Here is a 26,048-nt window from a genome sequence, read left to right on the forward strand (position 1 = left end):
AGGAGCGACATAATGCACAGGTGTTATTAGCAGCATAGGTACTAATAAATAACAATTGAAAAAGTTCCAGAACTTAAGTAACCCCGCCCCCCCCCACCCACCCACCCACGGATAGCTATGTGTAATGTGAGAGCTTCTTGGCGTGCCATACAGTACTGATCAAGTGACAACGTATGAGTTCTGCCACATTTCCCTGTCAAATTCTACATTATACACGCATTATGTAACAAGAACCCCAGTTTCTACTTGAACCATCTTCCGAGTCTATTTTATTTGTGATAGAGATGAACAGCTGGGGAAATTAATTGTACCAGGTATATGAGACAGTCAAAAGTACCCAGGGTGATGTTCTGATTTGGGGCTGATGACACAATTACATTTGTTGCATGAATCCACACAACAAAAGAGCAGCTCCAGGATACATGATGTGGTATCACTAATTATAGTCTTGGTTCTGTGGGTCTTTAATTTAAGGGATTTGCTGCTGCAAATGACTGATTGGACTGTCTCAGACAAATAGAACTTCCTACACCAACTTGGCATGATGCATAGATCTATGGATGGATTGGTGGAGGCCATTTCTTTATAGCCTGGTAAACCCTCCCTCCAGAAATCTCATTTTCATTTGATTAATGTTAATGAGACTTCTGGAGGGAGGGTTTACCAGGCTAATTTCTTTACCCTGCACTAGATAAATATAAGAGCACACCACCACCAGTAGATAAATGTCCCAGCTGCGATTCCAGCGAGACCTGTGTTGCATGTACTTACCTCTCATGGGCTTGGTTGCCCATCTCTGTACGGTTCCGTTTAAATGAGGCAAAACTGCCTAATAAATAAAATAATCACAGACAGTTAATGCAATCTAATAAAAAATGAAGACTGAATTGTATATCTGTCAGTCTCTTACATGTTATCATGATTTGTGTGCGTGCATGCACTTCCCTCTCATGGGCTAGGTTGCCCATCTCTGTACGGTTCCGTTTAAATGAAGCAAAACTGCCTAATAAATAAATAAAATAATCACAGACAGTTAATGCAATCTAATAAAAAATGAAGAAAAAAATGAATTGTATTGTATATAAAAAATGAATTGTATATCTGACAGTCTCTTATATGTCATCATGATTTGTGTGCGTGGGTATCTCATTAAACAAGCTTAGTGCTTTATGAGCCTTCCAGTTTAGTAGGCCTTGTATTGTGAATTTGCACTTCCATGTACTGTTGTTCTCATGTCTTACTAAATATAGTACATCAATCAATCAATGACCAAACAAACTTTAACCAATAGTATTTAATGGTTTAAGCAACGTTCTGCCAAGGCCCAATCTCCCCCAGCAGTACTATTAGGCAAACCAGTCCTTTGCAATTAATTGGCCAAAAAATAAATTCAAACATACCTAAATAAATATGTGTTTATGGTAAGGGGCCAATCAAAAACAATAAAAAACTGAACATCCCTCCATAAAACTGGCTAAATTGAAAAGTTAAAAAATGCTAAGGGGATCATTCATCAACAGCTTCCCCTTCATTATCAAGTAACACGACTCTAAAACCATTCATTATAAAAACTGAGGTGGAACACTGCCACCAACTGGAAGTTATAAGCTTTGGTCACAGGAGCTTGACAAGGAGATATGGGGATTGGAGGGGGGGTAGCTTCTTGCCCTCCTTGTCAACAAGTATCTGAGTCTGGAATTTGAGTAGGGCTAAGAGAACGCAGAACTGTGTTTTTTTTATGACAAAGTGCCATACATATTTAGGTTCAGTACAATGACAGGATAGACTGGTAATCTCGATTGGGTTGAGGGGGCCTGAGAACAAACCAAATCTTTGAACTTGGGGAGTTCACACTACCTTAGACCAGAATGCTTCATGCATGTACTGTATGTATGTATGTATGTATGTGCGTGTCTGGTTATAGGGCCTTCACCAGTCTATTCCATCTGGCCAAGCTGAAGCAGTTCCATACTTCTATACTCATTTTTATTTTTGCAGCAGAAATGTCCCATATACTGAACCCCACTTTTCGGCGAGCAGTGCCTCGCCGAACTCCATGATTTGTGGGTTAGTCTAGGGCTTTGACCCCCAGAACAATGCCACCCTCTCTTGGGAGAGAAGGACAGGAGAGCTGGGTGGGTGGACATGGCAGGGAAATGGAGGGCTACGGGAATTCCTCCTTTCACCCAGTCAATGACCCTTCACCCACCCCATGCCCATGTCCCAGCCGTTTCTCTTGGACTTTACCATGGCAAGGTGGGATACCGTGGGGGTGGGGCTGGGGGGCATGACCGGGTATCTGCCCTCCCTCCCTCACCCACCCTCCCGCCTGCCCTTACAAGTACTTAGGTCAGTCAGTTAAGGGGTGTGGGTTCAGTTTGAAGCACTGCTGTTGGAGGTGGAGCTGGAGGTGGAGGCCGTCGCCATACCCGAGGTGCCAGAGGATGCCACCGACTTGCGGATGTGGGGCATCAGGAAGGGGTCACTGGACAATTGGTGTACGTCAATGCGGTCCTCCTTACGGTAGACCAGACAGCGCCTTATGAAGGCCTAGAGGGAGACAGAAAGGGACATTTAGGTGAGGCAAGAGAAAGGGATAAATGTGCAAGAGAACAAACTTGTACCGGAAGTCAGAGGTGGAAGTAAATACATTCAATGGAGACCAGAGTAATGCAGTCAGCAAAAACACAGACATCTGTCAGTTATGAGAAAGGTGCCCTTATAAAAATGAAAATAAAAACTTATAAAGTGAATTTGTGGACAACCTCTGAATGATCTATAGCCTGCAAGCTAGTTCAGGTAGATACACTAGAGAGGCTTATACGCACTACTATGTGGTTGATGTATATGACGTGTCAAGCAGCTGACCAATTTGGCCATTTTAGCTCACCTCACTCATTGTTCCCAAAATTGTATTATTTACTTGAGCTGGACTCCAGACAGACTATTTGCACAGCCCTATGTCCTGTATCAGCTCTAGTGCTCCATCTTATGTACATGTCTGCACCTTCTGCTTTCTAACCTCTCTCTTCTCGTCCTCCCTTTGGTTGTGTGGGTTTGTGTCCCACTGGTGCACTTGTAATAAACACTGTACGGATTCACGCTCTAGTAAGGCCTGGCACTAATTCCACATCCGGGGACCCACTCCCCGGAGTTTCTTTTATCCCCCACGTCGCAGTTCCATGGACTGTCACTACGGACCCCCAGCTGCAGATCAAGAGTGTGACTGCGGACCGGGCCTCTCCATGGAGCACGACCGTGGATTTCTACTACATTACACTATACCACTACAATATACTGTATATTATCTTAACATTCTTATATTATACCATTGTATACTGTATACACATTATTGTTGTACTTTATTATATCATATACTATCTTACACTACTATATTTGCTACTATTGTTATTGCTACTACTTGTATCTCTTGTTTCAAATCTTTTTTATTGTGAAGCACAGGTTATGGTTATACATTTCTGTTCATACATGGATAGCTTCCTTTTTTTAAACAAAAACAAACAGACATAAACACAAAACAGTACTTGTATCTCTTTGTCTCTCCTCTGTCTCTCCCACTCTCTCTTCTTTCCTCCCCGACACGGTCGAGGCAGAAGGCCCCCACCCTAGAGCCTAAGGTCAGCCTGACGTTTCTTCCAGTTAAGGGGGAGTTTTTCGTTGCCACTGTCGCAAAATTGCTTGCTCAGGATGAGACTGTCGGGTCTCTGCTCTACATGTAAAGTGTCTTGAGACAACTTGTTGTGATTTGACATTTTAATAAAATTGAATTGAATTAACCTCACCTTACTGCTGCACTTTCATGTACACATCTGAATATGCTGTACATTTGTAACCTAATTTACATACCTAAGTTAACTATAGAATGTATTATATGCCATATGTACTGTACTAGAGGTGCGGGTCGCTACGCGACCCTTCCGTCTAGTCGCTGGCGCGGGGCTCTCGTGAAGTGGGCTGTAGATGTTTTGGAGACGCAAACCAAAAGCGAGAGCAACAGTGTTTCCAGACGCAAACCGAAAACGAAAGCAAACTGAGAAGCAGCACCCTCAGCCCAGCGAGACGGCGCGCGCTGCGTTCAACCCTCTCAAAGAGTCAGACAGACAGACAGTATTTGGATGGGGGGGCGTGGTTGGCGGGGTTGCCATGTCCAGGAGTTGTAAGCGTGAAGTGGCGTGTAATTGGTTAGGGAAAGTGCGTCCACGCATGCGCAGTGCGCAGCGCGCAGCGCGGTGCTGTTGGATGAAGCTGGTTGCTTGTTGCTGGCCGCAAGTGTGGCAACACTGATGCAAGTTGCCCACAGACAACCGTCGTGTTGGCCACAGACAACCGTCGTGGCGCATGACTGTAGATCCCAATTGTAAGGTAGATATATAGTCATGTTTTCACTACAGCGCCAGGTTTTATCCAGCAAACAATTAGTATAACTTGCTGGTATGGCAATGGGAGAGACAGTTTTCACATGCCCTCTTTGGCAGCAAAAGGTCTGGTATTGCCTGATAAGCGACCGTTTATTTCTTTATTTACTAACGGTATAGTACTTTATACTCGCGTGAGAGGTGACTGCACGCACACAAGATTGTAACTTTAATCCATCAAAAGAACAGAGGATAAGCAAGCTGTTTTCTCATTCTTTTTTTCTCTCTCGCTCAATCATTCATTATCACAGTCCCGCAGGGGTTAAGGTGGAGTTGGCAGATCTGTTTCTAGCATAAAATCTCAAGACATATCTGGAATTAAGGTTGTGCGATATGCCAAAATATTCCTATCGACCATCATCAGCCCAAAAACAATGCAGATTGCCGAAATGTTCGCACTAGAAAAGCAAATTCATGTGAGAACAGCTCCCCAGTCCTTAGCTCGAGTTATACTTCGCCGTACAGCGGGCTGAAAATGGCAGATCTGCGACGCCATTTTCGGCGCACAACCCTGTTGTAGGACGAAGTATACTTTCGGCTGCAACACGTGCAGTGGTAATAGTAACATGACTGCGCGCTGTCAACAGAGATGAGACGACAAGACTGTCTTTCTGCTGCCATGCACCTCTCTCACAGACCAAAACTTGCCCAGACAACTAAGAATTGTAAAATAATAATATCACTTCTTCTTCAAAGGATATTATTTTCAGGACTAAGCTAAGATCACTTGACATCACTCCCACACACCCATTATTGCCCATCTCCAGCTACAAATGCATATATTCAACGTGAATTAACATGAAATAATCAAGTCAAATGTGTGCTTACTCTATTAACTCAAATCAATTGCATTTATTTTCTGTACTATGCGTGTGTACTTTTAGCGAAATATAAAAATATATATTTTGTGTCTTTATCCATGTCCATGTTATGCACAACTCTGTTACATGGTTCTATAAAGGCAAAACAATCTCCAAAGCAGTCATTTATAAAGGGTGTGACCTACACCCAGTGATGTCACTTCCTCTGGCCACAAACATTTGATGAGGTATGTCATGCTGCTTCTCCCATTATTTTATACAAAATGTTTAGGATACACAAACAGTAGATTATTTTATCAAATCTGTTAGTGATATTTCCAGTGAATTTGTAATCAAATTAAATAATTTGATGAAAGTCCTTTACAATTCCGTTTTTAGACATGCCATATGGCATCTGTTTTGAGGTTAGCACATGTAGTTAAGGAATACAATTGTGGAAAATGGCAACCCTGTTAATGGTTTAATGAGACCTGTAAAAGTTACATGCATCCACAAAGTGGGGAGAAATCACATTGTGGCATCCATTTGATGAGATCCTCAAAATCATCCCACAACCAACCTCAGTGACGGGATCTCTCACACAAAGGCTGAGTCCTTGCCCAAATTTGGGTTAATACGTCATACGATAGTTACTTTGAAAGTTTATTGAAGAAAAGGTTGGTGCCTATATACTTAGGAACAACGCTGCAAGGAGGGAATGCATGCCAATACTCGTTGTACCCGTCTGTCTGCCTGTGTCCCTTTTATGCCCATATATGGAGATTTCTGTTTGTCTGTGTCCCTTTTATGCCCCGTATGGAGTGTGCACTACTAGACTAAAAATGTTTAATGGAAAAAATATATATATTTTTAGCGGCGCTCTATACCCTGCTCTATACCTGACTTTGTCCGTGTTCACCGTCAACGCTCTGATTGGTCAGACACGTCAACGCTCTGATTGGTCAGACACGTCAACAAAGTGATTGGTCAAGCTTCACGTGACATGTGGCTATAAACACATTATAAACACATATCGATGACAAAATGTATCAAAGGCGCCGCTACCTTCACACAGGGTGTGATTTTTGTCTCCGCCAGGAGACTATGTTTTCACTTTCCGTCCCCCCCCCCTCGGCCAAGCTAACATTGGTCAAGCCTCACGTGACACGTGACAATACGTTGAAAGAGTGTGCTCTGATTGGCTAGTGAGACGCATGACGTATAGCAGCCTATAAATAGATGTGTCACTTTGAAAGAATCTTGATTTCTTTCAAAGTGAGGTAAGACAGGAATAATCACAAAATGGCTGAGAAATGGCGGAGCAATACATTATGTAGACACACTGGCATACCCCAAGAACAACTTATGGGCTAACAACTTATTACTGGATGCCATACCCCGAGAACTGCAGGATTTGCACCCGTTAGAGGAAAGGTTGGTAAGTCAACGTATTGCCTTCATGAAACTTGTTGGCTTGCCAACAAGTTGCCAACAAGTTCAAGGCAATCCACAGTAATGCAGTCAATGTGCCATCTGACGTACACACTATCATCAAAGTTCCAATCTTGGAATAAATTCCAATATTTGCTGGCGGAGACTTGTGCTCCGAGGAGCACATTTTCTAGTTTGTTTTCTTTCTCTTCTCTAAATATACCCACAATTCTGGAATGGGCCATGTATATCTTCACTCTACTTATATTAGAACATTTGACCCGTTTGTTTCTCCACACCTTTCCTAAAAGCTATAAATGATTGAGCCTGCCTGTACAAAAAAAAAAAAAAAAAGAAATAACCCACTTCTTCACCTGTGATGACAATAAAGCTGATTATGATTCTGTTCTAACTCTTTCCATCAGTGTCACTGAAGGTTGTATGCGCTTGTTTGCTCCCACCACCACCAGTGGGGCTCTGCTTTTCTTAGGGTTCTGGTTTCCCCTGGAAACTATATACATGAATGTATACGATATCTCCCTGCTCTTACATGGTTGTCTTCTAATGTGCTGGGCAGGAAGCAGAGGTGCACAGAGTACTCGACCCCAGTACTTGAGTAAGAGTACAGAGTACTCCTGGTTAAATTTACTCCACTACAAGTAAAAGTAGCTCAGTCAAAATATTACTCAAGTAAGAGTAAAAAAGTTCTTGCTTTTAAATGTACTTAAGTATTCAAGAGTAAGTGCTTTTAAAAATACTTAAGTACAAGTACAAGTAAAAGTAAAAGTACATTTCTTATTTTTCACATCAATGAATTGCTGTAATTTTTGATATGGCTTTTTAAAATCACAAGTCAAATTAGTGCAGCATTGGTTCAAAACGAGTAACGAGCTAAATACTAGTGCTAGCCAAAACTCCAGTGAGATTTATAGTTTTAAACTTTCTAAAGCAGGGGTTTTCAACTGATTGTGAACCAGGGACAGTGTAATGTATTATGGGAAGTTCACAAAACTTGTACTTGTGTTCAATGGAGACATTTGCGCTTATGGCAACGAAGGCGGTGAGCGAGATCATAATACCTTAGCTTCAGGTGTAATGACTGGTTTGGGGGGAAACTGGACGTCTGTGGCTTTCAGTATGGTGTTTTCCTGCAGGATGTCCTGCTGGGACTGGTTATGACCAAAGGGCTGGACAGCGAGAGAGACAAAATGGCAGTCAGCTAAAACACAGACATCTGTCAGTTATGAGAAAGGTGCACTTATAAAAATGTAAACATTTGGCCGTGTGCCCGTCTTACCTTGCGGCCATAGAGACATTGGTAGAAAATTACTCCCACAGACCACACATCCACCTTATTGGAGATTTTGGGAGGCTCCTTCCCAACGACAAAACACTCTGGGGGTAGGTACCTGAAAGTCACAGGGAACAAAATTAACCACTAAATGTTCAACACTCTATCAAAAATAGCAGAGGTTGTAGATCTGCTATTTTCAAGGTGTTTAGTAAATGTTTCTAATTCTTTATTTTTGCCTATAATGACATCAAACTATAAATTACGCAAATATCTGTGTGTGCGTGTCTGTCCTTCACGTATATCGAGACCGGTCGACTTCAAACTTGGCGTGTGTATCGCAGAGGACCCGAGGGAGTGCCGGCAGCGAGTCTGTCAGACAGGCGGTAAGGTTTGGCGATATGGCGACTATATTGGCACATATTGGATGAGTCCAATTGTTAGTTGTTTTTATGGGCAGATGTTTTGGGCGAAATTTGTCATTTTATGAAATGTGAGTTTGCTAACCCACACCGAGTCACTTTAGTTCCAGGGGGGGACCGGGCGGGTGATTCATTTATCCCGCAGTGTCAGAATTGATTAGCAAACTGGGGTAGACTACTGCTACAACTTCACTTTATGTCCTAGCCTGTGATCTTAGCCCTGGAAAAAAATATTCTATAGAAGTGATGTTTTACAATTCTTTATTGTAAAAAAATGTTTTGGTCAGTCAAAGAGTGTGACTGAGAGGCGCATGGCAGCAGATAAAGAAAGTTGTGTCGTCTCAACTCTGTTCATTGACAGAGCGCAATCACGTTACTACTGTATAGTAACCCGATACTGCGCGCGTTCCAGCCGAATGTATACTTTGTCGTACGACTGGGCCGTGCGACGAAAATAGCATCCCAGACGCCACGCATTGTGAGCTTGTAGATCTGCTATTTTCGACATGCGGCCCGCTGTACGGCGAAGTATAAATCGAGCCAGGGAGCAGAGTTATTCTCTCAATATTTCTTTTTCTAGAGCGAATATATCAGCAATCACCGATCTTTGGGCTGACAGAGAAGAGGGCTGTCAAAACAAATCAAGATGAGCAGAGTTTATGTACAATGAAACACTCACCAGTAGGTCCCTGCGCCTTGCGACGTAAGCTCCATACCATCCACCGAGTTGTAGCTGTCATCGTCCATTATCTTTGACAGACCAAAGTCTGTGAGCTTTATCTCCCCACAGGCTGTGCCGTTTACCAGGAGGATATTACCTGAAGAGGATGGAACATATAAAAACAGACTTCAGTCACATAGTCAATATAAAAACGTCAAAGTATCATTGATCCAAGATTAAGAGGGGGTGGGCTTGTGTGTGTGGGGTAAATTGTTTGGAATTTTCATTTTCTCTTTTTTATTGTATTTGTACTGTGTTTTTGTGTGTGATTGGTCTGAATTCTTTGGTTGGTTGTTGTATGTTTGTTACCCGTTTCTTATGTGGGTTTAAAAAAGACAAAAAGAAAAAGAGCATATTTGAACTAGATGCAAATATCCTATAGGTATGTTTGAGAATTAAGCCTAGCATTTAAGCAGCATACTCCAAACAAAGTCACAGTTTTTCAGTTCAATAAGAACATTTTGTCATTGCGGAGCAAACAAACAAACAAACGCAGTGTCTTGCTGAAGATCAATTTGGCAGTTATTGCACCGGCAAGATTTTCTAACAAGCCAAATGTCACCGCAGATAAATGTCGACATCTCCAAGAAAAATCCAAAGCAAGTCAGATGTTGAGGTAAACAAAGAGCTCCATGGTAAAAATCACCACTCCAGCAATATATACAGTGGGCGGGGTCTAACACACTTTGTTCATTGCATGCAACCATTTAAAATAGCTCAAAAAGCTATATTTTAAACAAAGTATCACTGATCACATGGTATTAATAATGCACAGGAAGGTAGCACCAGAGGGAACAACTAAAAAATAGTTGTGTTCTGGCCCAGACCGCTGGCGTGGTGGTCCGCGGGCACCTAGGCTCAGTGTAGCCAGGCAGTGTGTCTCAGGTTCGAGTCCCGATCCCGCCTATCACTCTCTCCCCATTTCCTGTAAACCTACTGTCCTATCAATAATAAAGGCATAAAAAGCTCAAAAAATAAATAGTTGTGTTCTGATGCAGGGACCCACCAGGTTTAAGGTCATAGTGGATAATGGGCGGTCTGATCTCGTTGAGGTACTTTAGGGCGTTCACAATCTGCATGATGATGGATCGGCCCTCCTTCTCCGACATCAGTTTGTGTTGCTTCAGGTAGAAGTCCAGGTCGTTGCCCTCGCAGTACTCTAGAACCGTGCAGAACCTGCTCCAAAACCAGGGAGGAAAATCTCAGAGTCAGCAATGCTCACCGCAGCTAGCTTAAAACAGACAAGTCACATTCTCTGCTTCTGGAATAAGATATGCAAGCTGGCGTCCACCCGAAATAACTTTCACTGTAATGAGCAGGTACATGTTTCAAAGGAAGAAAAAAAGGGTGCATTCACAAGGATTCAAGAAAACGGTAGACAGCAGACAGATACCACCTTCTGGTCAACGCAGGAAAAACAAACAAACAGTCTGACGGCAATGGATGGAACGACAGGACGGCAAAATGTCAGCTTTTCTCATGATATTTCAGAAGCTTTGTGGTATCATACAATTTCAGGTGTTGTTCCACTAGATTATTAGCTTCTCATTATTGGGATCGGTTTTCTCCAATGTACACTAATACAGTATCAGACACTATCAGTATACTGATACTGTATTGAAACAGCATCTTTTACTGTGTATATTGTTGATACGGTATTGATACTTACTCTTACTGCTCTCGTCCACTAAAATGATGTCCAGTTTGCCATCTACCGCTTGCCTGAACCCGTGAATGCAGTGTAAAAAGAGAAAAGGACTTACGAGTCAGTGTCAAGTGAAAAGTAGTCATAGAGTTTGACTATCCGTGGGTGGTCCAACTCTTTATGTATTCTATATTCCCGGCATGCATGTCTGAAACAAAGAGAACATTTTTTTTCAGCATTGTACACATTTTGCTGACGCTAATGGTGAAAAAGAAAAAAGGGAATTCACTGAACCCAGAAGATAAACAGAAACACTTCCTGCATTAACCAGTATTAATGTTACTTGAAGCAGAGTTTTGCATGAAAAACTCACTTGTGGTAGTTTTCCTTCTTCTCATCCCTCCAGTTTTTGTTTAATTGGTGGATTTTTACTGCAGCGTACCTTTGCTCTGTTAGGTCAAAGGCCTGGAAAGAGAGCATCACTTCCAAGTTAAGAAATATATTTGCCATACATCTGTTCTAGACAGATTTAAAAGTTCTAGGTTCATTCATCTTATTTTTCCCATACAGAGATTAAAGTCAACTTTTGGTTTTGTACTCATCTTAAAATTTGGCACGAACATTTACTTCTAAATATTTATGTTGAAAGGAGCCCATGTTTCCCATTTTGTGGAAATCATGGAATGCAGGCACTTGGAACACCGCTGTGTGTGTGTGTATAAAAATAAACAGTAAGATATTTAAATGTTATGATAATAACATGTATGAGATAAACGGAAAATAAGGTCTGCAAACTGATTAATGCTCCCATGAACATTTATTGTATTACCACCAAAAAAAAGTGATGTTTGGAGCATCAAAGCTCTTTCTCTGTGCAGACTATTTCACATGTTTTTCTGTCCAGCATCTGGTATTCTATCATTTGGATTTGCATGCTGTTATCAACCTTTAACATGTATGAGATTAACATGCAACATTCTTGGAACAGTGGATCTCAAAATCTTTCATGGCAAGGACCCCCAAACCCCCCCCAGACCCCACTTTGAGCAACACCCCTAACCCCTTCACACACCTTGTAAACTTCACTGAAACCTCCCCGTCCAAGTAAATGGAGCAGCAGGTAGCGGTCATTAAGCGTAGGGTGGTCTTTGAATCTGTGCAGAAATAAAAACAGTGTAGTCATGAGAACCCATGAACTCTCCAGCAAATGAGAGCATACAATACTGTGGGAGTGTTGTGATGGTAAGGAAGAGGGCACGCACTGGGAATTATCTTCATTGTGGATCCTCTTCAGCTCACGAATGTGGAGGTTTCGCACTCGCTCCAACCTCTCCAACTCTGCCTGGATCTCTGCCTCCTCCTGCAGAACAAAGCGTTGTTACGATGGACAAAAGACAGAGTTAAACTAATGCCAATAGTTAAGATTTGGTTGCAGTGGTTGGTAAATTCCCAAAGTCACCACTTTCACCATCAAACAAGATCTTTAAAAAACAAAATATGAACTCCAAATTGATGGTTGGTTAGATACATGTGACGGCCAACAGTTGGAGCCAAAACAACCAACATTTGCTTGTGGGAATTCCCCACTTGGACAGATGAGAAATAAGTATGGATAATGAAAGCATTACCTTCTTAAGATGACACAGTCTTAGCTTGAAGATCTCTTCTTGCTCGTGATACTCTGCCTGTGTCAACCTGTGAGGGAGGCACACAGAAACAGTGTGAGAGAGATAGAGGGGGGAAAGAAAGACACCCAACATCAAGGAAATACAATTTAAGCATACGCTTCGCTCTCTGCTCCATTGGTCTTGCTCTTGCGCTTGTTCTGTTCCAGGCTCGGAGGCGGCGTCTGGGCCATGGACGGTGGCTTGCGCTTGGCCAACAGCTTCCTCTGCCTCTCAATGTCCTCTCGCTGGGAGTTGATCCTTTCTTGTTGCCTGGAAATGTACAGACGGACAGATGAGGACGGGGGAGTCTGCTAGTTCAGTTTGAGTCGTCACAAATCACAGAGGAAATAAAAAGGGAATTCCTATTGGTAAAATAAAATGAAGGAACATGGCATATAGCAGAGGCAAGTTGAAATGCAATGATGAGACAAGTAGAGTTGAACCATGACATTATAAAACACAGATGCTCACTTGATGAGATTCTGAAAGGCATATCCATCCGTCCACTGCTCTGTGAAAGATGCCCCATGTCTTACTGTGGTGAAGTGACCAAGTCGCAGTCGATCCTGCATGCTCTTATCCCGACACGCCATCTTCTCCTGCTTGGACTGAGAGTAAATAAATAAATACAATGTGTCAAATCCCATGCACACTTGTCTTAGAGATAAAAAACGTCCTTCTCTTTAGACTGATCTTGGTTTTAAATGGTTGTTAGATTATTGATGCAACAACATACTTTCTCAATCAGCAGCTTCTTGGACATAGTCACACATTTGTTTAAGCGTTCCTTGTATCGCTCCAGCATCCGCTGCTGTTCATCAATCTGTCTTCGCAGGTCACAATTTGCCTGGAGCAAAACATACAAGTACAAATGTTGATTAAAAACCAGCAGGTATGCAGATATAAAAATCTAATATGAAAACTAACATGCCTTGGTTGAAACAAAAACACTTGATAGTCACATGGGGAAGAGAATTATAATATGAAGTCTATTAACATCATCAGTACCCGCAGTAAATCATCTATTCTGCCCTCCTTCTTCTCCAAGTCAGAGTTTTTGTTGTTCTCCAATGCTGTTAATTTCTCCATGGTAAGGTCGGACTATAGGGTACAGAAGAGAGGCAGGGGAGGAAGGGCAGGGGTGAAATCAAAGCAGAAAACTATTAAGATCAAACTTTATATTACGCAAAGATAAAGCTTTATATTACATAGACACAATCAAGTATCAATAATGGTCTGTGCATAACTGTAGTCCCAGGTTTCCAGAAGGTGGTATGCCAGTTTCCTGTTCCGGTTAAAACTTCCCATAGCTTTGTTTGATTGACTCAGCAATAGGGCTGCATGACTCACGAGTCACGATTCTCACAAGTGTTTTTTCTCCACTCCCCCCCCCCCCCCCCCCCCCCCCCCCAATAACGTTTCGGTCCGACTTAATCAGGTAACAGATAGTCTACCTAATGACGGTCAGTTGGACAATGAGACATGAGAACTTGCGGTAGCACTTGCTATGCATCCCATCTGTATAACGCATTATACACATACTTATAAGGCATTGTAATCTGATCATAATCCTTTATAATCATATTTATAAGAGCTTATAAATAATCATACTGCTGTATAACCATAACCATACTTATAAGTTCAAGTATAAATGCATTGTATTATGCTTATACCACGTGATGATTACAGTTATAAATATTCATAACAACGTATAATGGAACATAACATATTATACAGCATGTTATAATGACTTATGATGTCAAGTATTATAATACTTCATAATTGCTACCCACTTGGTAACACTTGCTATGCAACCCAAAATGTATTCTCATAGTTATAATCCGCTATAATCAATCCTTTATTATCACTGGTATAATGCATAATCACAGTTAAAAGCTCTTATAAGTCTGATTATACAGGGTTATGAGCGGATTATAATGCCTTATAAGTATGTTCATGATACGTTATACACATAGGATGCATAGCAAGTGCTACCGAACTTGCAAGCAACGATGACGACGGCATTATCATGCTTCATTCAGTTCTGTGGGCTGTCGTTCAACATCGAGTGTACAGGGCAGGCAATAATGCAACAATATAGTTGCGAGAGTGCAATCACACTTACCTAACTTCTTCATCATTAACTTATCTAATCTCTTCATGCCTTTGGGAACTTGACAGATATGGTGATGCATTTTATAAAATACGTTTGCGTGTTATTGAGGTTTGAGTGATCTGGCGGCTGGTGTTTTGTGATCATCGTTTTATGTCCTTCATGCTAAATCATATAGGATTTTATGGTGACGTTTTAAGTGGTTGTAGTTAGTCAGTGTTTACTTTCAGAGCTACGACAACGCCAAAGCAATGCTTGCAAATTATGACTCGTACATCCTCACTGGAATGTGCTTCGTTTTCAGTTTAAATACATCATTCTCGCCCTCGCCACATAGGGATTTTTCTCATTAACACCAATTTCTTTCGTTTGAAAACTTTCCGTCACGTGGAAAACTTTCATAATCATTCCTTCAGTAGTCACGTGCTCGCCGAGTAGGCTCTGTGACGGGTTTCTATAGTAACAGCGACAGCACACGGTCAATGAGGAATAGGAACGAGATAACACAAATGGAGTAGTGTTTTGCTTTAAATTGTTAACTCTTTCACTGCCATGGACGACTTTTACGATTTCTTTCCCATAAGGGCCAGACTGTCAAAGACGTCTTTTACGACTTTTTCGTTTTCAGTGGTTTTCCACCAGTTGGCGCTGTTCTCCAAGACACAAGTGACCATTTTCCTCCTCAAGTCACATAGATCCAGGAGATCACGTGATCGAAAGATCTCCACCACCATTGACTTCCTGCTTAGCGTATTTGGGTTAACAGCTGTATCTTTTTTTCTCCCTGCATTTTTGCCGAGACGAGCTATTTTCAACGACCTATAACAAGCGACCGGGGGGGGTCACAAAGACTTTTTCTTTTCCTCGCGAAAGCACAGTGAAACCTTCCGTGTTTAGCAACCGGCAGGACATCGATCATACTGGATATAAATATTCTGTGACTAGTTGAAAAGGTAAGGAAAACCAAAAATCGCTGGCTGTGGGTGGTTCATTTATGTATTTAGTGAAAGAGTTAAGTGTGACGGACATTGCACCTATGATTGTGCAGAAGTCTAAATAAGTCAACATGTGAATGCAGCGTGAGGTCAATGGAAACGTCATTTAGAAATAAGATTGCATAGCTGTATGAATTGAGATCTGGATTTTTTTACGATTAGTCGTGCAGCCCTACTCGACAGCAGATTTGAACTGGAAACATGTTTCTTCATATTCATTCCTTCATATGTGTTTCTGGTTCAATCTGCTGCCAAGCCAATGAAACGAAGCTATGGGAAAATGATCTGAAACAGGAGATGGGTATTCCACCTTCTGCTAAACTGGTGTTACACTTCTCCATAGAGCCTATAATGGTTTTCAGGTTTGAATACAGACACATACTGTAGCTAGCCGGTATAGGGTGTGATGTACCTGTGTGCCTTTGTGGAGCAAATGAAGCAAGATGGGCTTCAAAGAGCACAAGGAGTGCTCCGTGTTGACCGAAGAGGGGCTTCCCTGTTGCACCTGCAGGGCAAAAAAACAAAATCACTTAATGGCACTTAATGACATGCACCTAATCTCATCAAGTCATTCAACAACCCAAAACGTTGCTCCACTTTTTATAATAATGATAGAACAGAGTGGACGGAAGTGCAGTAGTGTTTAGTGAGGTATAAACAGAACAAACAAAAAAAGCGAGACAGAAAAGAAGGAAGCCAAGCATGCTCACCATGACAGGTGGGTTGGAGAGGGAATGTTGTGGGGAAGAGCGGACCACTGGAGGGATCCCCCTGGCGGGACTGGTACCAGGACCACTACCTCCCGCAAACTGACAGACCAGACCAGTGAGACAGGAAGAGGGTGAAAAGCACTTTTAATGGAAAGACCAAAAACTGGAGTTAAAGCTAAAAGGACGACATACTGTGTTTTTGTTAGGACGCAAGAAGAAAAGAGCTTCAACGATGCTGAACAGACAACTAAGCACATACAATCTGCAGTCACTCACCTCAAAATAATCGCTAATCTTGAGTCCCCTCGCTCCTGCTTTGCCTGGAATACACAGACATAGGGAGTGAGGAAGGGTTTGGCGTTTGTTTTTTACGTGATGAAAACCTGTCAGTGGAGGAATGGTCAAAATCACCTTGGCTTCCGTCAAAGGGGTCACCTTTCCGTTTTCTTGTTCTCTGGTCATTTGCTTTTTTCTCTGGAGTCTGTTAGGAACAGTAATGGGGAAAATAAATTAACAGACTCCACTGAATGCACAATAAGACGACAAAGTGAAAAGATGCATTGTGAAATCAAAACTTCCGGGAGGCGGCAGACCATCGACTGACCTCGAGCTCTTTGTCACTCAGAGAGCCCACGCTGCATAGACTCTGATTAGATGACTCATTCTGGCCTGAACCCTGTTAAAGACAAAAGAAAGAAAAAAAGAAGCGCACACAAAAACAGAGCAATCAAAAAATACATAATAAAAGGTATAACCTATGTATAGACTCATACAAAAAGAATCCCTCTCAATCATCACTTATGATCCATTATATATGTGTGTGGTGGACATTTCTGGACATCAACCTTTGAGCAGTAGATGTGAGCAATGGTATCATTGAGCGTGGTCTTTATTCTTTAAAGGTACTAAACTTTCAGATTTTACGCAGAATTGTATCTCCTGGGCATTTCAGCATGCAGTGAGTACGGTAGTATGCATTTGAAGGGAACACAATTTGAGAGAGAAATCTGAAAAAAAGTGTGAAAATTGAGTTGAGGAGGTTCGTTTATTTTCACCATCAGCGGCACACTGCACCTACAAATCAGTTCTAAGGTCAGTTCCCTAGGTGATGCCTGTCAGTCAAATGAATTACATCAGAATTCAGTGGGCTCTGTCCTATCAGGGAAATGCACTTAGTCATTCAGAGCACACTAGAGCTCTCTCGTTGAACCCTCCCAAAATGGCCGAACATCAGGCATGCTGGTGGGGGTGTATTCATCCCCCTGGCTGTCACCTTTAGATAATGTCATCCATTTTATTCCCTTTCACCATGGTCTCACTGTTCTTTTGTCTCTGGAGAGGGCTAATGAAAGATGCTTTGCCCGAGCCAAGAAAGACAGGTTGTTCTTTAACCGATCAAATTCTTGGAGTCTTTGATCAGTCGTATTCAAAAGGCAACACGTTTGCCAATACTCCGAGCAGGACCTGCGCATTCCACCAACGTAGGTGAGCTAGTTCTTTGTCCTCACAGGATATCAATTCCCTCCTTTCTCTCTACTTTTATGCCAACTCTAGTGACTGAAAAGAGAGCAGCAGAGCCTTGGGGCTGTTCAAGGTCAAGGGGAATAACAAGAGTTGCTCTATGGTATCCTGGGGCTTTTAGATCACCAACCCATACCTCTCTCTGCCTCTAATACACACTTTCTCTCTACACTGCATCCCTTGTCATACAGGGTGGTTGTGGCACGATGCCTTAGTGAAATCCGCCATTTTCTCTGCGGCAGCAGCCATGCCATGCTCTGGGCTCAGCTCTGCCTATGGCTGGCACAGGGCCCACTCCTGGCGCTGACTCTCGCTCCCTCACTGTTCCAAGATCACCTTCCACAAAAGCAGCTCCTTCCCTGTACCAGGCTAGAGATGTAAAAGACAAAAATACTACCACCACCTGCACCTGGTCAAGGACCATTTCTACATTCCTGCCCTGGCTTTCCCTCTTCCTCCCACGTCAGTCCCGTCTGTGGCCTTTTGGCAGGCATCGCCACTTGCATATGCAGCCACTACATCATGAGCCAAGAAGAGATGATGCCATGTCATACCAGCCAAAAACACAGACACAGCTCAACCTTCTCCAGAGAGAGAGAAAAAGAGTGGGGTATTGCTTGTTGCAGATGAAGCACCAAAATAACACTGAGGCGAAGACAGACAAAGAGAGGAAGGCAGACACAAAGAAAATCTGTGATCGGGAGAATCGGTGGCTACAAGTTCTTTGATAGAAGGGAGGCCCTTCACTTCCACAACAACAAGTGTAACACAAACCTTGGCCACGCCAACCCCAGTGAAGCGAGCCTCCAACAGCTCCTGCCGCCGTGGGTCCAGGCTATGCAGTTCTTCCATCATGGCTAGGCTACAGATACAAAAGAGAAAAGATTAAATGTTGTGGGATTCTGAAATATTTAAGTGGGAGTGACAGATCACTTCTTCAAATGTACTGGTTGTGATGAGTCATGTTTGTTTTTTTGCTATATGGATGTGGAAAATTCCTGCTCGGACTCATCCATAACCCTGACACTAGGGAAAAATGTTTCCCCAATATTCTATATATTCAATAAGGACTAGACCCTGTAAGCGGAGTGTTCACAAAAGCACTCACAGCACTGTATAGACATAAAATCAGGATAAAGATTTGGCCAATACATTGCTTTTTTTTGTCATAGATTCAGGCAGAATCTTCAATGCCTGGAAAAAAATGTAGCATCATCATCTGATAATGCTCTACCATAACAGGCCTATGGTGCTATAGTTATAGGTCACTAATGATGGAATTGTCAAACATATTCACAGCGATGGAAAAGGCCAACTTGGTCTTTTTAAAACAAGTGAATTACATTAAGTGCCTGTCTTTCTAGCCTGATTAGAGGTTACACACCCAAGCCTGACAGATGTCATGTCAGACATGTTTTTTAAAGCCCCACATGTATATCGCAGTCATTTAGAATTACAGAACATTTAGAAATTCTTGATTTTTCGATACGACTGTTCTCAAAGAGCATTGGGATTGGTGGCCCCGTTATGCTGAGCAGCATAACCAGCCACCTAAACATCCTCTGTCAATTATCTGCAAACTAACGAGCTGGGTTAGCTAGCTAGTGGAAACCAGCTAACCAGCTTGTCAATTTTAGCTAACAACAATTAGCATTTCAGTACTGTGGCTAACGACTAGAGGGTTGATTTAGCGTCCTAGGTTACGTTAACTAATTCAGTTAAAAGGTTAATCATTTCCAGTCAGTTAACCATACAGGGTCAGTTCACGAAAGGCGGTCAACTAAAAGTATGACAAGTCACACTGTTCACAGAAAGGAACGATTTAGCTAGGTAAGAGACCCATGCTATCGTTACCGCTAGTTAGTTAGCCAGCTGGCTAACGGTGTAATATCCCCAGCATCTCGTCAATCCCTGTCTGTGTTGTCAAACCACTGCGTTTGGGTTGAAGTGGTTGTAGCCAAGTTATTAACGCTGTTGTTTTATTTGACATCCCGTCAACTACTTACTGTAACAATACACTCTCTTGTCTCTTCCACGGTCCTCCTGAGGGCTAGTATTTGCCCCTCGGAAAAAAAACAGTCCCCGTTGTCTCTGTCTCCCCTTTGCTAAGCAGACACTCCCAGTGCCAGGCAGCGAGGCCGCGTTCACATCCACGCCTGTCGCCTGCTGATCGTCACCGCTGCGGAGCCGGGCTGACCCGGACGAGCACAGCGCTCCAGTCACACGATGGAGGATTCCCTTCGAGGCCCCGGAGAACCTGGGGTATCCCTAACCCGCCTTTCTGCACTCCTTACGCGGGTGGTATCCCCATGATCACGCTCCTTTAATGGAAGACCATACGGTCCCTGTGTCGGTTGTCTTGTTCCACACAATGGCCACCCTCTAGTTGTAATTTGGCATAGATTGACTTCTTTTAAGCGACTCCCCTATCTTTCTTTCTCCCTGGTGTGTGAGATGGATTCGGGTCCCGGTTTTTTTTGGGCTCGATCAAAAACAAAGTTCGGTTCCAGTCGCCCTCCTCGCCCCAGGAAAAAGAAAATCTGCTACGGAAGTTCTGTTGTTGTAATCATTTCAGTTTAATCCGGATCGATTCGGTTCGGTTCTCATATTTGTGCAATGTAAACAATAATCAGTAAATCTCATATTTTCTCGTGAGATTGTTCCAAGTATCTGGCTCCTCACCTTCATTCAGTCCACGCCTGCCCCCAAATCTCTTGTCTAGGCCAATTACAATTCAAGCATAGAATTCAAGTCAACAACGCCCCCAAATCCCCCCTCCGTCTTATCTCGTATTATAGTTTGTTTGTCCATTATATTTATCTGCTGTCAATGGTATACCATGTGTACATACTGACATCAACCTGAAGTTAGATTAAGAATATGCCATTATCACCTCATCTTATTTCACCAGCACCAGTTTGCTCTATGCCAACAGATGCTCATATTTTAAAGCCAAAAGCAAAATATATGAATCAAAATATGTGATGGACATTATGGAGTGTAACGACAATTTTTTTAATCGATTTTGGTCAAATATCTTGCAGGCACAGTAGTGCCATTCGGTCCTGGTGCCTCTGCTGCTGTGAATGCGCTTTGGAATAAAGGCACAATATAAATGCAGGCCATTTGATCAGGCATATCAAATCATTAAAATGTTTCCTCTGATCTGTGTTCAGAGCCACAATTGTGAGTAAGTATGCAAAGTTGCAAACAATGGAGCCGACTTGCAATTGCTGGTTTTTATTATTATTCATTTTGAACATAAGCAGTAATGGAGGCCTCTTAAAAAAAACACATTTACTTTAAAAGTTTAAAACAAGTCATTAGAAATACCAGTTGGTTGATCATAAACATCTGTGAGCTTAGTCCTTTTCCATTTTAAGTGGCCATAAACCACATCCATCAACATTTGAGCGACATAAGACCAGTACCATACCAAAGCCTCCAATTCTTGGTGACAATCACTCTGTGGCAACTCTTTCATAATGGACTGCACCACCATGAGATCCACTCCCAGCTTTTATTGTATTTCAGGTGTAAAGCACCAAAGTCCTCTTCAGGTGGCTTGGCTCTGTGTTTAAAGTTGCTCAGTGTGAGCCTTGCGGTACTTGGATTGGATCCAAACTCTGTACATGGTTAGCTGTTTGCCTCGGTTCACCTGTAGTCTCCTGTCTACAACATTCTGCACTTTATCGAGCCCTGCCTCAGTGAACATGTCATGGAGCTCATCTGGAAAGAAAACACACATTTATTAAAAAATGTCCCTGCAATATGGACATGGACATGTGTGCACGAAGTGACTAACTTCATTTTATTTTTACCTTGAGTAAAGAAATAGACTCGTGTTCCGTCGCCCCGGACATAAAAGTTGTCTGACAAACATCTCCCTAAAAGACAAAAAGTAAAACACAAAAAAACACTTACCCATCAGACTAATATAAAACAAAATGGAGACATCTAAACCAATACTTAACAATCTATTCAACACTTATTGTCACTTCACTGATGTTTACAATCTTTCATTTGTGGCATTGGATCTGTACAGCAGTGGTTCTTAAACTTTTTCATGTCAAGGACCCCCAAATCGACACTTATTAGCCCGCGGACCCCCATTTGGAAAGATAAGCCAGGGACCCCAAATAAGAGAAGATTTTCAGGGCTCTAGCAGTGATTCTCAACCATTTTAATTTCAAGGACCCCCAGTTTGACATGCATTAGGCTACGGACCCCCATTTAATGGCATTTATATCTCTGGGACCCCAATTCACATTGTAAAATCAATGTTAATTTAACTCTGAGAGTTACAGACCCATAAGGGTCCATTTGGTTCCTGTCCATCATTTAGCTGGGGACCCCCTGGAACCCCCTCAAGTACCCCTGGGGGTCCCCGGACCCCACTTTGAGAACCAATGCTGTACAGAGCACATACAGTGTCAGTCTAACCTTTCTTGAAGCGCAGCTGTGCCATGTCATAGCGTCCATAGTCCCTGAGCATCAACACTCCCCCTGGCTTCAGCAGCCGCGCTAATCTCTTAATTGATGCGTGCATTCTGAGATGGAGAAGGTTTGAAAATATCAGCACTACATTCAATGACACAAACAGGTAGAGAAACAGAGAGAGAGAGAGCTCTTACTTGTCAGGATGCAAGGCTGACAGAGCAAAGATTAGTAGAACAACATCCAGGCTTCCATCAGGGACAGGGTAATAGGCTTCCACATCACTCAAGTCATGAACAAAGGCAAGGCATCGCTCAGGGTCATACTCAGTATTACTCTAGTGACAAAAAGGCTACGTTAATTTATCATTTCAACCAAGATTATTCTGATGATTTATAGCCACATCATCCCCCCACTTCCATTAACTTACCTTGACTAGCTCCACAGCAGTGCTGGAAAAATCACAGCAGTAAACAAAGAGTCCAGGGTCACTGCAAAAGACAATCATAAGACCTTATGCTACTCAATCACTGAAATTCTGCAAATTAAGAAATGCAAGTGTATAATTATAACTATAAAGGTGTGCTCAGTCGAGCACAACTCTCCATCAGGAGGCATGCCCTAAAAATAGCGATGTATGCAGTTTAACTTCTACCTACAGCTGTGAAAGCATAGCATGGCATGTGATCACCAGTTGTACATCATTTTTACTGTTCTCCTCCCAGGTTGTCCTGATTCACAGATTAAACATTTATAGTTAACAAATTAACACTCCCAAAAACTGAACTAGTGCACGTTGATTTCTTTTTTTTTTTTTAATGAGCTGCTCCAAGCTATTCTTTTTCTTTAGAAGCTCCTCCTACCATCCACCCCCCTTCGCGTTCTTGGTATTAAGAAATGGCCACATTCTGGCTAGTCTTTATTCAGCAACTTGCACCGTGATCATTGTTAACTACAGTAGGAGTTAGCGACACTCACAGATACGTTCATTTTAGTTGCAAACAGATACGTTCAGTCAAGTTCAATGAACACACAGCATTTTCATGCACAACACTTCAGACCGACACACAAACACACACACAAAACGGGGCCAAACGCATGATCTCCTGTTATTCTCTTCATACTCACTTGTTAGTCTTCAAAATAGGAAAAACTGTGTTGCCCACGCCACAGCCAACCTGCCAGATGAACATCAATTTGCAAAGCATTAATGCTTATTACACAACAACTTGTTGCACTCAGTATAACAAACAATAATGTACCAAGCTGTCATTTTCACAAGCATAGATCAGTTATCCTAACTTGAGCAAAGAAACTATAATTGCACAGCTTGCCATTCAAGAGTTTTTGCCATTTGCCATCAATGTGTACAGTTCAACATTGCTGTCTAACTAATGATCACTGTGCCTTGTTTAAGAGATCTGCTCCAAACAATTTTCTAACCTCCAGAATGCGGTATGTCGCAGAGGAGCCTGGGAAGTCACCGGAATTTGGAGACAGAGAAGTGACCTCCTCGCTTCTTCTTTGGTCCTGGTGATTTTCATTGGAGACTTCAAGATGGGCTTCATGGTTGAGACAATACTGTGGGGCCAGCTCTGGGAACTCAGTGAAGAGCCAGTGACGGTCTTTGAAAAAGCGATTTTCATGGACTGTATAAAAGTCATTCCAGTACTCATTTGCCCGGGAGTCATATTCTTCTGTAAAAGGAACAAAGTAAGCCAGTTTGAATTTGAGCCAAAACTATTTCCTCATATGAACCCCATAGCATTAACTTCATGCATTGAGTAGCCTAATACTATTTAACTACATGGACCGTAGCATCCCTATTCTGGGAATGTCATAATAGGTGAACAGTGAAAATAGGCAAACATTCGACAAAAGTAGCGGATCTACAAGCTCACAATGTGGCGCGCATTGTGAGCTTGTACATTGGCTATTTTGAGATTTGATGTAGAGAGAAAAAAGGGGATGGGGATCAAGTATAGACCCTAGGGGTCATGGACTCAACTCAAATTGAGTTTGTAAAACGTAACATAACTAACTTGACAAATCCAAAATAATTCTACATTTTAGAGGTGAGGATGGAACCAATATTATAGGATAAAAAAAGACACACGTCTAGGAGCAAACAGAAGCCAAATCTACAACATGGATAAAGACACATTAACGGACATCCTAAATCCCCAGCTGTTACTGACTTACTGTATATACTTGTGTGTTTTTAGTTTAATGTTCTACCACACAAAACCCAACAAAAACAGACAAATGGTGCTCATAGTCATCACATAGACAGTACAACTTGGTTCTGGAACTACCAAAACACAACCTTGTTTCTCTGCAGGAAGTGGCTGGCTGTTCTCTAAAACCTTCTTCTTAGCAGATGCCTCTTGTTCCTCTGTCCATTCCACATTGTCCCTGTAGAGAATTCAGCAGTTATTATGAATTGAATACATAGTATTCAATCAATCAAAAAACCTGCTGGTAAAAAGGGACTGGATGGGAAACAGCAACTTGGCTGTTTGTGCGACAATGAAATCTCTCATACATTATGTTGCCGTAAATGTATCATTCAAAAGTCACGACAAACAAGTATTTCGTTCCCAAATGTAATAGTAAATAACGTCAACGCTTTATCTCTTAATCCAATGTGTGTCTGCTACCACTGATAGCACACATACATAGCCTGATAGCCTAAATATATCCACATCATCAGCAACATCTGTCTAGCTGTGGAACTCTTTTACAAACCATGCGTTGTGTTGGAAGATTTGACGTGGGTCTGTCAAGAAACGTGTGCCGAACTGAGGGCGTTTCACGTCTACACTTGAAGGTTCTGGTACAATTTGCCCAGCATCCATGCTTTCCTTCTCCACTGCTCCCACAGCTTCCATGCTTTCTTTCTCCACAGCTGCCACAGATTCCATGCTTTCCTTCTCCACAATCTCCAGTGCTCTCGCCGCATCGGGCGCTGCCATGTTGGATTGACGTGGTGGGCAGCGTTGCCACATATTGCGAGAGAAATAAGCAACTAGGTCTGTGAAAACAAGCCCTCAGGCCACGTGAGCCCTTTAAACCTATACATTGGCTATTTGAAAATAGCCGATCTAAGCTTATTTTAATAACACAAATCTTGTATGGGGGTCCCTGGATGGGGTGGTCTGAAGACAAATACATTGAGGGTCCTGGTCCTTGACATGACAATGTTTGAGAACCACTGGTTTAAACAACATTTGGAAGCAAGCCCAAATAAGCAACCACACTTTATAAATTAGCCCAAAAAACCGCAACCCGCGCAACAACCAATTTTTACAAGCAACTTTAAAGAAAAAGAAGCCCAAAGTGGCTTATAATAAGCGGACATGGCAACACTGACGAGGACCATAGAAATAGAGCTCTGGTCCAGAGATGGAGCTAGGCATAGACCTAAACGAAATAGAACGCGTTCATTCACAATCACAAATGAGCTTTGCCTTTTAACGAATATTTATGATTCTTAGGATTTACTATTGTTTGATTAGACTGTGAACATCACTCTATATATGTATGATATCATATTTATAGTTACTTGTCTGTAAAATTACCATACTAAGTTAACCAACGAACGGCTTCTTTCTATATATGTGTTCGAGGACCAGTGCGCCGTTTTCACAGCAGATGGCGACATACTACAATATTATACTTGGACATAACGGGCCAGGCCCAGGGGGTCAGTTAGGTCCACCTGGAGGGGAGGATACTATTGTTGTTTTTGACTTTTGAAAATTAAAAGAGAGAAGAAAACATTTACGTGATAAATGAGTTACACAGTTATAAGCTCTATGGAATGCAGACTGATTTAAAATGGCAGTGTCAGTCAGAT

General features: G+C 42.2%; 1 protein-coding gene across 2 annotated transcripts; it reads right to left on the reverse strand.

The window, feature by feature from the left end:
- Positions 1-1,279: 1,279 nt before the first annotated feature.
- tlk2 (tousled-like kinase 2) lies at positions 1,280-25,175 on the reverse strand. 2 transcript variants are annotated; one of them, XM_084072372.1, is made up of 28 exons: positions 24,938-25,175; positions 24,516-24,604; positions 23,633-23,886; positions 23,318-23,367; positions 22,620-22,680; positions 22,387-22,526; positions 22,196-22,302; positions 21,574-21,639; positions 18,527-18,609; positions 16,836-16,907; positions 16,643-16,712; positions 16,508-16,551; positions 16,232-16,330; positions 15,934-16,026; positions 13,422-13,514; positions 13,150-13,260; positions 12,885-13,021; positions 12,531-12,683; positions 12,375-12,441; positions 12,009-12,106; positions 11,819-11,900; positions 11,120-11,211; positions 10,865-10,954; positions 10,108-10,277; positions 9,060-9,198; positions 7,965-8,076; positions 7,747-7,854; positions 1,280-2,550 (listed from the first exon to the last, which is right to left on the reverse strand). In XM_084072372.1, the coding sequence occupies exons 1-28, from the start codon at positions 25,162-25,164 to the stop codon at positions 2,374-2,376; spliced, it is 3,084 nt and encodes a 1,027-aa protein (XP_083928498.1). In that variant the 5' UTR covers positions 25,165-25,175; the 3' UTR covers positions 1,280-2,373. The 2 variants fall into 2 exon arrangements, with proteins under 2 accessions (XP_083928498.1, XP_083928497.1); XM_084072371.1 differs by lacking the exons at positions 21,574-21,639; positions 22,196-22,302; positions 22,387-22,526; ... (3 more) ...; positions 24,516-24,604; positions 24,938-25,175 and adding an exon at positions 19,759-20,445 and having other exon boundaries at positions 18,527-18,614.
- Between the last annotated feature and the right edge of the window lie 873 nt (positions 25,176-26,048).

Source organism: Gymnoscopelus microlampas, assembly GCF_963454915.1.
Source record: "Gymnoscopelus microlampas genome assembly, chromosome: 11".
Taxonomy (NCBI): Eukaryota; Metazoa; Chordata; class Actinopteri; order Myctophiformes; family Myctophidae; genus Gymnoscopelus; species Gymnoscopelus microlampas.